General features: G+C 43.2%; 1 protein-coding gene across 3 annotated transcripts in view; it reads left to right on the top strand.

Moving 5' to 3' along the window:
- The first annotated feature begins 13,360 nt into the window (after nucleotides 1-13,360).
- Nucleotides 13,361-14,941, top strand: part of FAM133B (family with sequence similarity 133, member B) — a 29,331-nt gene continuing 27,750 nt past the window's right edge. For all 3 annotated transcript variants that reach the window (XM_011955052.1, XM_011955051.1, XM_011955050.1), the window contains exon 1: nucleotides 13,361-13,483. In XM_011955052.1, coding sequence (XP_011810442.1) covers nucleotides 13,460-13,483 — 24 coding nt within the window. In that variant the 5' untranslated portion in view covers nucleotides 13,361-13,459. The remainder of the gene's footprint in view (nucleotides 13,484-14,941) is intronic.

Here is a 14,941-nt window from a genome sequence, read left to right as displayed (position 1 = left end):
AAAAAAAGAAAAGAAAATGTGGAACATATACACCATGGAATATATGCAGCCATAAAAAAGGATCCGTTCATGTCCTTTGTAGGGACATGGATGAAGCTGATGAAACCATCATTGGTTTGATGAATTGATCATTGGACAATGATGAAACCATCATTCTGAGCAAACTATCACAAGGACAAAAAAAACAAACACTGCATGTCCTCACTCATAGGTGGGAACTGAACAATGAGAACACTTGGACAGAGGAAGGGGAACATCACACACCGGAGCCTGTTGTGGGGTAGAGGGGAAGGGGAGGGATAGCATTGGGAGATATACCTAATGTAGATGACGAATTGATGGGTGCAGCACACCAACATGGCACGTGTGTACATATGTAGCAAACCTGCACATTGTGCACATGTACCCTAGAACTTAAAGTATAATAAAAATAAATAAATAGATAAAAGAAGTACGAGTACACTGTAGCAATGATTAAAAGTATAGTATAGTAAATACATAAATCAGTTACAGCCATTTATCATTATCACAAACATTGAGTAATATGTTACACTGTGACATCACTAGGCAATAGGAATTTTTCAGCTCCATTATAATCTTACCAGACCACCATTATATATGCAGTTCATCATTATGCAGTGCATGACTGTATTTGTTGAACCCTCGTTCATTTACTATGCTAAGCACTGAAGTTACAAAAATGAGTAAGGCAATGAGCAGTCCTTTCAGAAGCTTACAGGGAAGAGAAGGGGCTGTGAAAAAGGTTTGTGTAACTAATTGCTAATCACCTGGAGATGAGCAAAGGTTTCACACTGGAAATCATGCTTGAGGGGACTCAGAAACAAAGAGCAATGATTTCCAGTTTCATGAGGGGAAATACTTTGCCCATGCAGAGGCCTGTAGTTTTATGAAACAGCAGGCAGGGAAGGTGAGGAGGCTGGTGAGACTCTCCGTGGGACAGTGGCCTTCAAATATCTGGATCATAACCTAGAGAAAGAAATAGAATCTGCCAGCATGAGCTGGTACACACATGCATACACACACACACACACACATGCTGGATCATTTTCTTTGAAGCTGTGTACAAACAGCTCCTTTGGTTATCTCTGGTATTTGGTACTCACTTAGGACCACATTGCATTAAAAAAGCCTAGTAGCCTTTTGCCATTGATTTTATCCTCTGGAGTGTCAGCCCAATTTCCATTTGCTGTTGTCTAGGGAAGAACTCCTTATGCGGATGGCTCCCAGAAGGCCACATTTGTTCAAACTTACATTTTACAAAATAAGGCTATGTGGTCCACACATTCTCTTTTCTATTTTATTATCTACTGCTCTGAAAATAACTGGTGACTAAAGCTGATTTCACAATCGCACAAATAGGCCATGACTTACAGTTTGAAAATTATTGATAAAGGAGGCAGGTAGGTGAAGGAGAGTCAGGAGGTAAGGTCATATATGCCATGTAAAGGAGCTTGAAACCACCGGACATTAAAGAAGGAGATTATTTCCGTTAACTTTTGTTCAATTACGTATGTACTGGAGGCAGAGGGAGGAATAGATCAAGCAGCTCCTGAGATACTACACAATAAACTAAAAGGGGGATCATCGTCACTGATACATATATTCCTCTCTTTGTATATAACATCAGGTATACTGTATTTAAATTGAACTTCCAGAATTCCCTAGAAGCCCCCATTAGGACTTCCCTTTATTTTTTTATAGGTCCTAAATTGCATTTAAATTGTATTTATGTATTTATTTTTGAGGCAGGGTCTTACTCTGTCCCTCTGTAGGCTAAAGTGCAATGGCACGATCTTGCCCCCCAAGTATCTGGGACTACAGGCATGCACCACCACTCCTGGCTAATTATTATTATTATTATTTATAGAGACAGGGTCTCACTATGTTGCCTAGGCTGGTCTCAAACTCTTGGGCTCAAGTGATCCTCCTGCTTTGGCCTCCCAACGTGCTGGCATGAGCCACCACGCCCAGGAGGCTGGTGAGACTGTGCCTGGGACAGCGGCCCTCAAATATCTGGATCATAACCATTTAAACTTTGAAACTTTAAATTTTAAATTTTAAAACTCTTTAAAAAATATTCATGAGAGGGAATATAAAGGGTCAAGAATCTGATCTTTATTAAGATATTGAAAACTTGTGGTTTATTAAGGGGTCAGTCATAATGATATATGTTTCCACAAACCATAGGCATCTACAACCAGGTTTGACTGGATCATTTTCCTTATTTTTTATTTTATTTACTTATTTATTTATTTATGAGACAGTATTTCGCTCTTGTTGCTTAGGCTGGAGTGCAGTGGCATGATCTCGGCTCACTGCAATCTCCACCTGCCAGGTGCAAGTAATTCTCCTGTCTCAGCCTCCCAAGTAGCTCAGATTACAGGCATGCTCTACCACATCCGGCTAATTTTTTATGTATTTAGTAGAGACTGGGTTTCACCATGTCAGTCAGGCCGGCTGCAAACTCCTAACCTCAGGTAATCCACCTGCCTCGCCCTCCCAAAGTGCTAGGATTACAGACGTGTGCCACCGCGCCTGGCATAATGGATCTTTTTTTTTTTTTGAAGCTATGTATGAACAGCTTCTTCAGTTATCTCTGTGTTACTCACTCAGAACCTACTATACATTACATCAAGAACCTAGTAGCTGTTTGCCACTGATTTTGCCCTTTGGAATTTCAGCCCAATTTGCACCTCCTGTTCTCTAAGGAAACACTCTTAATGGTAGGGACAGGTCCCAGGAGGCCATGTTTGTTCTGCAATGTGGTGAAACCTAGTCTCTACTAAAAATACAAAAATTAGCCAGGCATGGAGGCATATGTTTGTAATCTCAGCCGTTCGGGAGATTGAGGCAGGAGGATCACTTCAACCCAGGAGGCAGAGGCTGCAGTGAGCTGAGATCACACCACTGTACTCCAGCCTGGATGACAGAGCAAGACTGTGGAATACAATGCAAAATTCAGATTCTTAAGGCAATGTATTTCTACTTTTATAGACTTATTTTTAAATAAACCCATTTTTATAAAAATGAAAACCTATAGATAACTTCAAAGATAGTATTTGACTTTAATAACTGCATTGAAGGATACCACTAGATGCCCCTTGATACAATTCCCTCTTCTGTGGAAAATTTTGAGAAGCACCACAGCAGCCAAGAGAATACATTAGCACTTGTTTGGAATGGGGCCTATTGTTCTAAATGTTGTACCTCCTCTGGTCTCCAGGGTTCTTCATTTGAAAATGGCATCTATTCTGTGATAAAGAAAGTCAAGTTAGTCATATTCACTGGATGTCTACAACTGATCTCGGCTATCAAAGAGCATCCAATACAAGGAGGCAGAAGTATCAAGAGGAACCCAGTAGTTCATTGGTTCAATAGTGATGGTTTTTAATAATAGACCGTCCCTCCTGCTCCTTGGATTGCATTGTGATACAGTGTTATTTAACTGTGGGTGCAGCAAAAATAGCACCCTGGAGGAGAAGGGAAGCAACTGACATCCAGTGAACTCCCCAAGTGCCAATTCCGGTACATCCCATACAAACTATCTTATTTCATCAAGTCATTCTTACCTCCAAAGTGAGAATAAGTAGATGGTGTGGTTAGCCCCAAAAAGTTCTGAAATAAAACTGTATATAAGCACATAGGAAAAAAATACCAACGCATGCTCTAGGGTCTAGTGGTGCCTAAACAGAGTAGAGGTTCAACAGTATTCAATGAATTAGTGATGAATTTCCAGTGGCCAAGTGACTGAAATGTAACTGCTGAAATAAAATGATCACATACTTACCATAAAATATTTAAAGAATACAAAAACTACTAATAAAAAAATTAATATTACCTGAAACTCTACAACCTAGAGAAAAATCACTGCTGATATTTTGATAAATAATTTCCAGATACCTAGCTTTATGCAGATACACGTAACACACAGGAATGAAATTTTACACTATGATGATGGTCTGGCTGTACACCCCATTCAATAACTTGTGTTTTGAGTGTTATGTGTTGCTTTACAGAAGATCTTGGACAATTCGTCATTGTAATACATATAAATCTACATTAACATCTCTTATAGCTGAATAGTGTGCCATCGTGTAAATGTACTATAATTTACTTACCCAATCCCCTATTGATAGGTATTTCTCTCCACCATATCTCCAATTTTTTACTGTTAGAAACAGTGCTTCTAAGGAGGGTGCAGTGGCCCACGCCTATAATCCCAGCACTTTGGGAGGCCAAGCCCAGGGGTTTGAGACCAGCCTGGGCAACACGGTGAAACCCTGTCTCTACAAAATAATAGCCAGGCACAGTGACATAGACCTGAGACTGAGGTGGGAGGATGGCTTGAGCCAGGAAGGTCCAAGTAGTAAGCCATGATTGTGCCACTGCACTCCAGCCTGGGTGACAGAATGAGACCCAGTCTCAAAAAAAAAAAAAAAAAGAATAAGAAGAAAAGAGAAACAGTGCTTCTAAGGGCAGTACTGTGCATGCATTTATTTGCATATGTCAGCAGCTAGCTTTAAGTCATCTCATCACTGGAAACTCATACACTCATTCATTCATTCATACACTTAATGAACTTCTGTTCCAGGCACCAGCAAACCCTAGAAATACGCTAGTGAACAAAACAAGGTACTTGCTCTCATGGAGCTAACATAAATATTTGCATAGGATAATTACATTACAATAAGTGCTATGAATGCTGTAAGGTAGAAAGTACTTGCATTGGCCAATGCAAAGACTTTGGTATTTACTCTGAATAACATGGGAAACTGCTGGAAGACGGAAAACTGGTGTCAGAAAAGGCTCTGTCAAAAGCTCTGAGTTGAGGCACGAAGAATGAGACTAAGGCAGCTAGGTGGGGTGCTGAGGGGAAAGCAACTGAAAACCTCAAGGTGGGAAGTCTTGGTATGTAGAAAGGACATCAATGCACCTAGAGCATAGTTAGTCGGGGAAGGAGTGGTCAGAGATGAGGTTAGAGAGGTAGAGAATGTAGACAGCCTGTTTGAGAGGCTGAATCATGAAGCAGAACCAGAGAAGTGGAGGTAGAGCTCAGGGAGGATGTGGTATCAAAGGAGAATTCTTGTTTTCTGAGATGGAAGACAGTTCATTGTGAAAACAGAGAGATTGAGGGTGAAAAAGAAGGAATAACAGCAGAAGCAAAGGTGATGAGAAGGGGGAGAGGAAGGGCCCAGGAGAATAAGAGGAAGAGCTGGACTTGAGAGAGAAAAGGATTAATGGGAGGGCAGGCAAAGACAGTGGGCACAGGTACAAACAGACCAGTCGATATGGCAGTGAAACTAGTCATTGATTCATTTAGTAAATATTTATTGAGCACCACGATGTACCAGGCACTGTCCTTAGGCACTGGGGATGTGGCAGTAAACAAAATACACAAAATGTCTTTTTTTTTAGTGGAGCGTATTTTCTAGTGAGGGGCAACAAACAAATAACTATAATAAACTAGGATGTTAGGTACGTGGTGTGGGAAGAAACGAGGAAAGGAATAGAAAGTGTTATGGGGGCACAATTTTAAACGAGGAGGTCAGTGAAGGCCTCATAGAGAAAGTGGCACTAGATCAAAGGCCTTACAAAGAACAGGGATCTAGGTGTATTAGTGATGAAGAAAACAACAGGTGCTGATGCCTTAAGGCAGAAGAAGCATGACTGCCTTGTTCAAAGAACAGCAAGGGGGCCAGTGTAGCAGCAATTCACTGCAGCAGAAAGAAAGGAGATATTCCAGAGAAGTTAGTGGCAGGAGAGGCATATCTTGGAGGGGCTTGTTGGCCAATGCAAAGACTTTGGTATTTACTCTGAATAAGATGGGAAACTGCTGAAAGGCAAGAAGCACAGTCGTGACATACGATCTGACTGTGTTTGTAAAGTGCCACTGTGGCTGCTCTATTGAGAAAAGACTTTAGGGTAGCAAAGATGTAAGCGGGGGGCCTGGGTTAGGAGGCTGTTGTAATAATCCAGATGAGAGATAATGGTAGCTTTGATCAAAGTGAAAACAATGGAGACAATGAGATGTGAGATGTTTTGAAGGTAAAGCTTATAGTAGGTGCTTATAAATTAGACATGGCATTGAAAGAGGAGAAGCGAGGATGGGCTGGGTGTGGTGGCTCACGCCTATAATCCCAGCACTTTGGGAGGCCGAGGCAGGTGGATCACCTGAGGTCATGAGTTTGAAATCAGCCTGGTCAACATGTGAAAGCCCGTCTATACTAATAAAAAAAAAAATACAAAAATTAGCCAGGTGTGGTGGCAGTCACCCGTAATTCTAGCTACTCGGGAGGGTGAGGCATGAGAATCACTTGAACCCTGGAGGCAGAGGTTGCAGTGAGCGAGGATTGCAGCACTGCACTCCAGCCTCGACGACAGAGTGAGACTTTGTCTAAAAAAAGAAAGGGAAGATGTCTCTGAAGTTTTTGGCTTGAGCAGGTGGAAAGATCAAGTTGTCATTTACTGAGATGAGAAGAATGTAGGAGGACTTGGTTTTAGGGAGAATATTGGGAGTTGGACATCGGACATGCTAAGCTTGAGATCATATGAGACACTGAAGTGGGGGTGTTGACTAGGCAGTTAGAAGCACGAGTCTGGATTCCAAGGAAGTGGTCTAGACTGTAAATAAAAGTTTTGAAGTTGTCAGTGTATGGATGGTATATAAAGCTAGAGATTGGATGAGATCAACAAGAAAGAAAGTGTCTATAAAAAGAAGAGATCCCAGCCAGGTACGGTGGCTCACACGTGCAATCCCAGCACCTTGGGAAGCCAAGGCAGGCGGATCACCTGAGGTCAGGAGTTCAAGACCAGCCTGACCAACATGGAGAAACCCCAGCTCTACTAAAAATACAAAATTAGCCGAGCATGGTGGTGCATGCCTGTAATCCCAGCTACTAGGGAGGCTGAGGCAGGAGAATTGCTTGAACTCAGGAGGCGGAGGTTGTAGTAAGCCGGGATCATGCCATTGCACTCCAGCCTGGGCAACAAGAGCAAAACTCCATCTCAAAAAAAAAAAAAAAAGAAGAAGAAGAAGAGATCCAGAACCAAGCTCTACAGTGCCCCAGTGTTTATATCCAGGAGACCAGGAGACGAAGGAAAATATGCAACAAAGACTAAGTGGACTTTACAAGAAGCAGTAGGTGAGCATAATGTCTGGAAATCCAAGTGAAAAAAAATATTTTGAGAAGGAGAGAGTCATTGTTGTGACAAATGCTGCTGATAGGTCAAGGAAAATGAGGGGCAACTGATTAAGCAACATGGAGAAGATGAGCAACCCTGCAAAGAAATCTTGATTAGGTAGTAGATGTAGAAGCCTGATAAGTTTTGATTTAAGAAAGAATTGGTCAGTAAGTGGGATGTGAAAAATACTAACTGTGAAATGAAAGGTACTAAGTGTAAAGTAAAAGATGTGAGGTATGAAGTGTGACCTGGTACAATATTGACCCTACACTTTGATAAGCTCAGCGTACTTTCCTCCTAAGATCAAGAACAAGGCAAGAATGCCAGCTTTCACCACTTCTGTTCAACACTGTACTGGAGGTGCTAGCTAATGCAATAAGCAAGAAAACAAAAAACATACAGATTACAAGGAAGGTCTCTCTCTCTCTCTCTCTCTCTTTTTTTTTTTTTTTTTTGAGATGGAGTCGCGCTGTCACCCAGGCTGGAGGCAGTAGCAAGATCTTGGCTCACTGCAACTTCTACCTCCCGGGTTCAAGCAATCCTCCCACCTCAGCACTGCAAGTAGCTGGGATTACAAGCATGTGCCACCACGCCCGGCTAATTTTTGTATTTTTAGTAGAGACGAGGTTTCACCATGTTGGCTAGGCTGGTCTCAAAGTGATCTGCCCAAGTGATCTGCCTGACCTCAAGTGATCCGCCCACCTCAGCCTCCCAAAGTGCTGGGATTACAGGCGTGAGCCACCACACCTGGCAAGTCTCTCTTTATTCAAAGACAGCATAAGTGTCTATGTAGAAACTCCAAAGGCTCTACCAAAAAAAAAAAAGCTACTAGAATGAGTAAATTTAGCAAGGTTATAGGTTTAACTGCAAAAGAGCACAAGGAAACTTTCTAGAGAGATGGAAAATGATATCCTGATGGTAGTCACGGTTATACGATCATACACATTTGTCAAAACTCATCAAACTGAACATTTTAAACTGGTGGATTTTACTAGATGTGGAATATACCTCAATAAAGCTGGTTTTTAAAAGCAAAAGTAAAGATGTTTTCTTTCAGTGCTAACAAAGCCATCCTGAAATAATTGTCCAAGAACGTTTATAGCTTGTGAGTCACCTCAACAAGAGTGGAACAAGAGGAAAATTACAGTGAAATTATAACCCATTGATTCAGGTGGCGCCCTCATGAGCACCAGAAACTTTCCTTTCTGACTCCCTTTACTTGGTAGCTTCCATTGCCTTTATCCAATAATAGTACTCAACCTGGGGTTTACAAGAAGAAAATTAATTAAAATGAATGTCTATTTGGTTTTCATGATCCAAATCCTTTTTTAAAAACATCCTTTTTTGTATTTTTTACAGCGAGAAATATAGTTGTCAGGAGCACAAGATGATCACGTTTGCTGGGGATCGTTTTCTGTGCATGTAGCAAAAGTACATCCAGAGTTAAATGGTGAGTGTGGAATCAGAGCAAGGGCAGTTGATTAGCTGAGCAGTCCTATAAAATAACATAAGTCAGAAAGAAGGGAATGTGGTGGAAAATAAAAATTCCTATACCTGCCCTCTAAACTCACTAATAGCATTATGAAGTCACCAGCAGTGAAGATTTCAAGCATACATATGTAAAAAGTTGAACCATATGAAATTGCCATTCTTATAGGTTAGAAATTACCACATATCGGCAATTTCATAAGGCTCAACCAATACATCCTCTTGCTGCACGTGCTGCCAGCCATACTCTATACACTCACATTCACATTCTTTTTTTTTTTTTTCCTTGAGACAGAGTCTCACTTTGTCACCCAGACTGGAATGCAGCAGCATGAACACAGCTCACTGTGGCCTCAGCCTCCTTGGGCTCAGGTGATCCTCCCGCCTCAGCCTCCCAAGTAGCTGGGTCTATTGTGCACCACCAACTCCAGCTAATTTTTTGTAGAGATGAGGTTTTGCCCTGTTGCCCAGACTGGTCTTCAACTCCTGAGCTCAAGCAATCTGCCCACCTTGGCCTCCCAAAGTACTGAGATTGCAGGTGTGAGCTACTACACCCAATCTACTCATACTCTTTATAATTCTCTTTTTCACTTAATAATAATGTATAGTGGCCATTTTTCCCTATCAACACAACTCTACATCACTTTCTAAATAACTGCATAATTTGCCATTACATGGACATACCATACTTTAACTCTTGTGATGGATATTTAACTTGTTTCCTGTCTTTTGCTCTGTCCTTTAATATAGTTGGATAAACACAACGGCTGTTGTCTTCAAACATAAAAGCTCCATGCTTTCATTTCCAGTCTAGTGACATGCATGCCAAAACAACACACTTGGGTTTGTGGGTTGAGTTTCTGTATCTCTCACCATTGTTTAAAATCTCAAATACCCACACAACAATTTTAAAAAAAAAATAGGAAAATCAGGTTGGGCGCAGTGACTCATGACTATAACCCCAGCAATTTGGGAGGCTGAGGTGGGCGGATCACTTGAGGTCAGGAATTCAAGACCAGCCTGGCCAACATGGTGAAAACCCATCTCTACTAAAAATACAAAAATTAGCCAGGCATGGTGGTGACGTGTGCCTGTAATCCCAGCTACTTGGGAGGCTGGAGCAGGAGTATCACTTGAACACGGGAGGCGGAGGTTGCAGTGAGCTGAAATCTCACCACTGCACTCCAGCCTGAGTGACAGAGCGAGACTCTGTCTCAAGAAAAAAAAAAAGATGAAGAAAAGGAAAAATATATAGGAAAATCAACTATATTGTTTAATTTGGATATAGACCCAAGTTCATCACTAAAGATGCCATCTGAGTTATAATCTTTGTTATTCAAGCTGAAAAATCCTGCCTCAGATCATTAGTATTATTATTATTAGACTGTTAACTATTTACAGCTTTGCCTTTTATCAAAGCTTATGTTACTACACTGCTTAAAAAGCTTTACCTCATTTGCAAGAACATGGGTAGATCTGGAAGACATTATACTAAGTGAAATAAGTCAGGCACAGAAAGACAAATACTGCATGATCTCACCATATGTGGAATCTGGAAAGGTTGAACTCATAGAAGTAGAGAGTAAAATTTGGTTATCAGGGGCTGGTGGAGTGGGAAGGGAGGGGAGTGGGAGTTGTGGATCAAAGAGTACAAAGATTTAAATAGACAAGAAAAATAAGTTTTGAGATTTACTGCACAGCAGGGTGACTATAGTCAATAATAATGTACCATATATTTCAAAATAACCAAGAGCAAATTTCAAATGTCTCACAATAAAAAAGATTGGTAAGCAAGGTGATGGATATGTTAATTTGTTTAATCACTCCACATTGTATACATATAACAAAATATCACATTGTACTCCATAAATGTATACAGTGATTTGTCAATTAAAATAACATTAATTTTAAAAAGGCTCTACGGCTGGGTATGGTGGCTCACGCCTGTAATCCCAGCACTTTGGGAGGCTGAGGTGGGCAGATCATCTGAGGTCAGGAGTTTGAGACCAGCCTGGCCAACACAGTGAAACCCCGTCTCTACTAAAAGTACAAAAATTAGCCAGGTGTGATGGCGCATTCCGGTAATCCCAGCTATTTGGGAGGCTGAGGCGGGAGAATCGCTTGAACCCAGGAGGCAGAGGTTGCAGTGAGTTGAGATCTCACCACTGTACTCCAGTCTGGGCAACAGAGCAAAACTCTGTCTCAGAAAGAAAAAAAAAGGCTCTGCCTGCAGAATAAAATATAACTTCTTCCTTTGGCATTCAAGGTCCTTTGCCTCCAGCCCCAGCGTACCTTTCCAGCCTTGTTCCCCTCTATCATATGTGTTCTATGCTGCCCAACCTGACCACATCACCACTCCTTTTATGCAGGTTGTTCCCTCTGTAATGTCCTTCCCTCTCAGTTCCTCTGAGGGAAGCTAGCCCAGGGTCACAATCCACCTGAAATGCCACTTCTCAAACCTCCCTCTCTTCTCTCCCCTCCCAAAGGCAGTGTGATTTTGTAAGGAAAGCATATGCTTTTATGGTGTGTGTGTGTGTCTATCCATGTCTACGTTTCTGCGTGTGTATTTAATAGAGACTGCATCTTGTAAATGCTTTCATGTTTGACACACCTGTGTTTGAATCCCCAGCTTCTCTGCTTTCTTGCTGTGGAAGCCGGCACAAATTACTCAGCTTCCCTTAGCCTCAGTTTTTCTCATCCACAAAATGGAATGTAATCTCTTGGTTATGCCTAGAACATTTGGAAGGGCATGTAGGCCCATTGCTATCAGGGAAGTGTATTTATTAGCAGATCACACATGTGCAGAGAATGTGTAAAGATTTCTACTGTCACTGAATTATATCCTGAGAAGTCTTGGACTGATTTGGTCTTTATGGCGTCCACTCAGATCAGCTCCCGGTAGCTCTTGCCATCTTCGTTATCTCCACAGGCCCCTGGTCATTTTCTTGTTTCTCTCTCCCCCCAGGGATTCATGTTTCATCCAGGAGGGGTTGTGTACACTGGCAGAGAGAGAGAGAGAGACTTCTAAAGGAAATACAACCTTTCTGTTGACTTATACCATATTTTTAAAATTTTCTGTGTTCTGTACAATCAGCCAACCAAGGAGCTGAAGAAGAAAAAGAAACTATATTATCTCACAGGTATTCTCACGATTATCATGTTGGAGTATTAAAAATAATATCTGTCAAATGCCTAGAATATTTAACACACGAAAAATAAGCCAGGAAAGAAAGAATAACTTAACATTAACAGGTTCTCCTCTTCGTCTTGTGTATAAAAAGAAGCCTGTCTTTAGTCAGAGTTTCCAGCTTAAGTCAGGGGTAACGGAGGAGGAGGAAAAATGAGAGATTGGAGGTCTCATTTTGGAAAGTGGGTTACTGAGAAATAATCAATACTTAGTAGGGAGCAGAACCACCAAGGACTGCATGTGAGAGTTTGGAAAAGTTTTGAGACAGAAAATGGCAGTCGGGAACATCTGTCATATAGTGTAGCATGAAAAATGCAGGGAGGGAGGCAGAGATTGGGAAAGATGACTTTAAAGCATGTTCTTGTATGTAATGAGTGTAATTCCCATTTTGTCATTTCCAAGAGTCCGGAGAAGATCCTAATTGATTTTCAACTACTTCCTAATGACACGTGCTAAGATGAACCCAGAGGGGTCGCTTTACTAAATGTGATTATCTTCTCTGGAGCCCAGATCATCTTCCTTAAAGTTGCGGTACGGAAGTGCCAATGTTATGATATGCTATGCAGTAAATTTGACCCTGTGTGTGTTTATCGCCCTTACGAGTTTATAAACAGGCCCCTTGACAATAGGGATTTTTCTTAATCATCTTTGCGCCCTACCCAGCTCCAGCTTCCAGCCACCCCGTTAGTGAAAACTGTACAAACAACATGTTCAAAAATTAGTGTGAAATGAATGCATAGGTGATGAATGAATGGGATTGAAATTAGAGGGTGATTTTGTTAGCGGCGTCTATGACAGCATTGCCTTTCCCCCCACCAGCTGATGGGCTCCGTGAGGGACCAAGGATCCTTGGTCCTCACTTTGTCCCCAGCACTTGCACTCTGTCAAGCACAAAATAAGCAACGGGAGAATCTTTGTGTACCCTCGCATATTTCAGCGCATCAAGAATGGAAGAAAGGCCAAGCACAGTGGCTCACGCTTGTAATCCCAGCACTTTGGGTCGAGGCGGGCAGATCACTTGAGGTCAGGAGTTATAGACCAGCCTGGCCAACACGGTAAAACCCTGTCTCTACTAACAATACAAAAAATTTAGCCCAGCGTGTTGACGGCCGCCTGTAATCTCAGCTACTCGGGATGCTGAAGCAGGAAAATCGCTTGAACCCGGGAGGTGGAGGCTGCAGTGAGCCGAGATCGTGCCACTGCACTCCAGCCTGGTGGACGGAGCGAGACTCTGTCTCAAAAAAAAAAAAAAAAGAATGGAAGAAAGCAAAACAATCCAAGGCCAAACTGAAGCGAGCTGCCTTGATTGGACTCCGGTGCATAAGTGCAGGGTCGACTGCTCTTGGGTGCCTAATAAACAACCGGACTCCCGCAGGCGCTCAGCCAACTGCAGCGATCGCTGGAGCCTGCTGTCCTCCACAGAGATAGGGGGCGCTGTAGCCGAGCGCGGCTGTCGAGTCCGCCTGGTGCCGCTCTCTGTGCGGAGTGGGGAGGCGGTAGGAGGACCTGTGGCGGTCCTGCTTCGGCCGTCTCTCCGGCCCGGTTTCCCTTGGCGTGCGACTGTGCGCTCAATCCAGCACCATGGGGAAGCGGGACAATCGGGTGGTGAGTACTCAGCGGGGAAAACAATTGGGCGACGCAGGGCCGGGCGGCAGGACAGCGAGACCCCTCGCTGTTCCCGGCCGGGCTGGAGGGCAAGCGGCAGCCCTCGGATGTGGGGCCCGGAGACCCAGCACCCTCCGCCGATCCCAGATGCGCGTGCGCCGCGCACGCAGTTGGCGCTTTAGGGTCCCAGCTCTCTCTTGCCCGCCCCTTTTCCTTCACCTCGCCTTTCTGGCGCTGCTCCTTTGCACCTTTGCTTCCTGGACGCGGGCCCCCAGTGCCCACTTAGAACCGCGAGGGCTCGGGGAAATCCCCCTCCCCCGCCCCGCCATGTAACTCCGAAGTCTTAGGCCCTGGGAGGCGCCCGACTCACCCGCTCCTCCTCGGTATCGGCCACCGCAGGTCCGCACCCCGCTGCAACTGCGTACCCCGCTGCAACTGCGCACCCCTCTCCAACTGCGCACCCAAGTGGGAGGGAGGCACAGAGGCCTCGACTGGTCCCGGAGGGCCAGCAGCGCGCCTGATTTTAGCGACAAGCAGGCTCCCGTTTGAAAATGGGATGGCAGCATTGGCCTTTGTGTTTCCAGCGCCCTATAGGACCTGGCACCCATAGACACTGTGAAGGAATGAATGGCGTGAAAATAGTTGGCTTTCGAGTCCAACACAAAACTGGAATGTCAGTTTTGTTCCGTCGGAAGTTGGGTGACCTAGAACAAGTTACTTTTCTTCTCTGTGCCTTAGTTTATTAAAGGAGATCGTTATTATCTACAACCTTACAGAATAATTGAAACCACAAAAGGCAAGATGTGTGAGCGAGTACTGAGCATGAAAATTATTACTCTAGTAAATGAGATAAAAGAGATACATAAATAACATAGCAGAAAGAGTAGGAAGTGGTTCTTGACAGATATTAGAAATTCTAAAGGCATTCAGAAGAAAAGATGCTTTTGAGAAGCGGAGATGGGAGGAAAGCATTCTAGATCGCTGGGGCCGGGGAGCTGAAAAACTCAGGTTATGAATCAGATTGAATGGGTAGTAAACATAATGAAATAACAATAAGCTTAGGTTGCAGCCTGACAGTTCCTGGGCTTGCCTGTGACAAAGTTTTAGCCAGAGTAGCAAAATGAGGAAAATGCACGTAAAACGAATGTGCTACGTTTCTTGAATTTTTGTTCAACAATTGTTTGCAAACTGTGTGTCTCGCGCCAAAGGAGACTTACATTTATGAAATGATGACACTTGCCATCAGTATTAGCCAGTTCTTGCATGGCTTTTATAAAGAAAACCCTGAGACTGGGTAATTTATAAAGAAAAGGGTTTAATTGGCTCACGGTTCTATGGGCTGTACAGAAAGTTTAGCGGCATCTGCTTCTGGGGAGTCCTCAGGGAGCTGTTAGTCATGGTGGAAGGCAAAGCAGGAACAGGCGTCTTACATGGCAGGAGCAGGACCAAGAGAGAGAC

This window comes from Colobus angolensis, unplaced genomic scaffold (assembly GCF_000951035.1).
Source record: "Colobus angolensis palliatus isolate OR3802 unplaced genomic scaffold, Cang.pa_1.0 Scaffold394, whole genome shotgun sequence".
Lineage (NCBI taxonomy): Eukaryota > Metazoa > Chordata > Mammalia > Primates > Cercopithecidae > Colobus > Colobus angolensis.
Note: the sequence above shows the minus strand (reverse complement) of the source record. Positions and strands in the feature narration are given on the sequence as shown.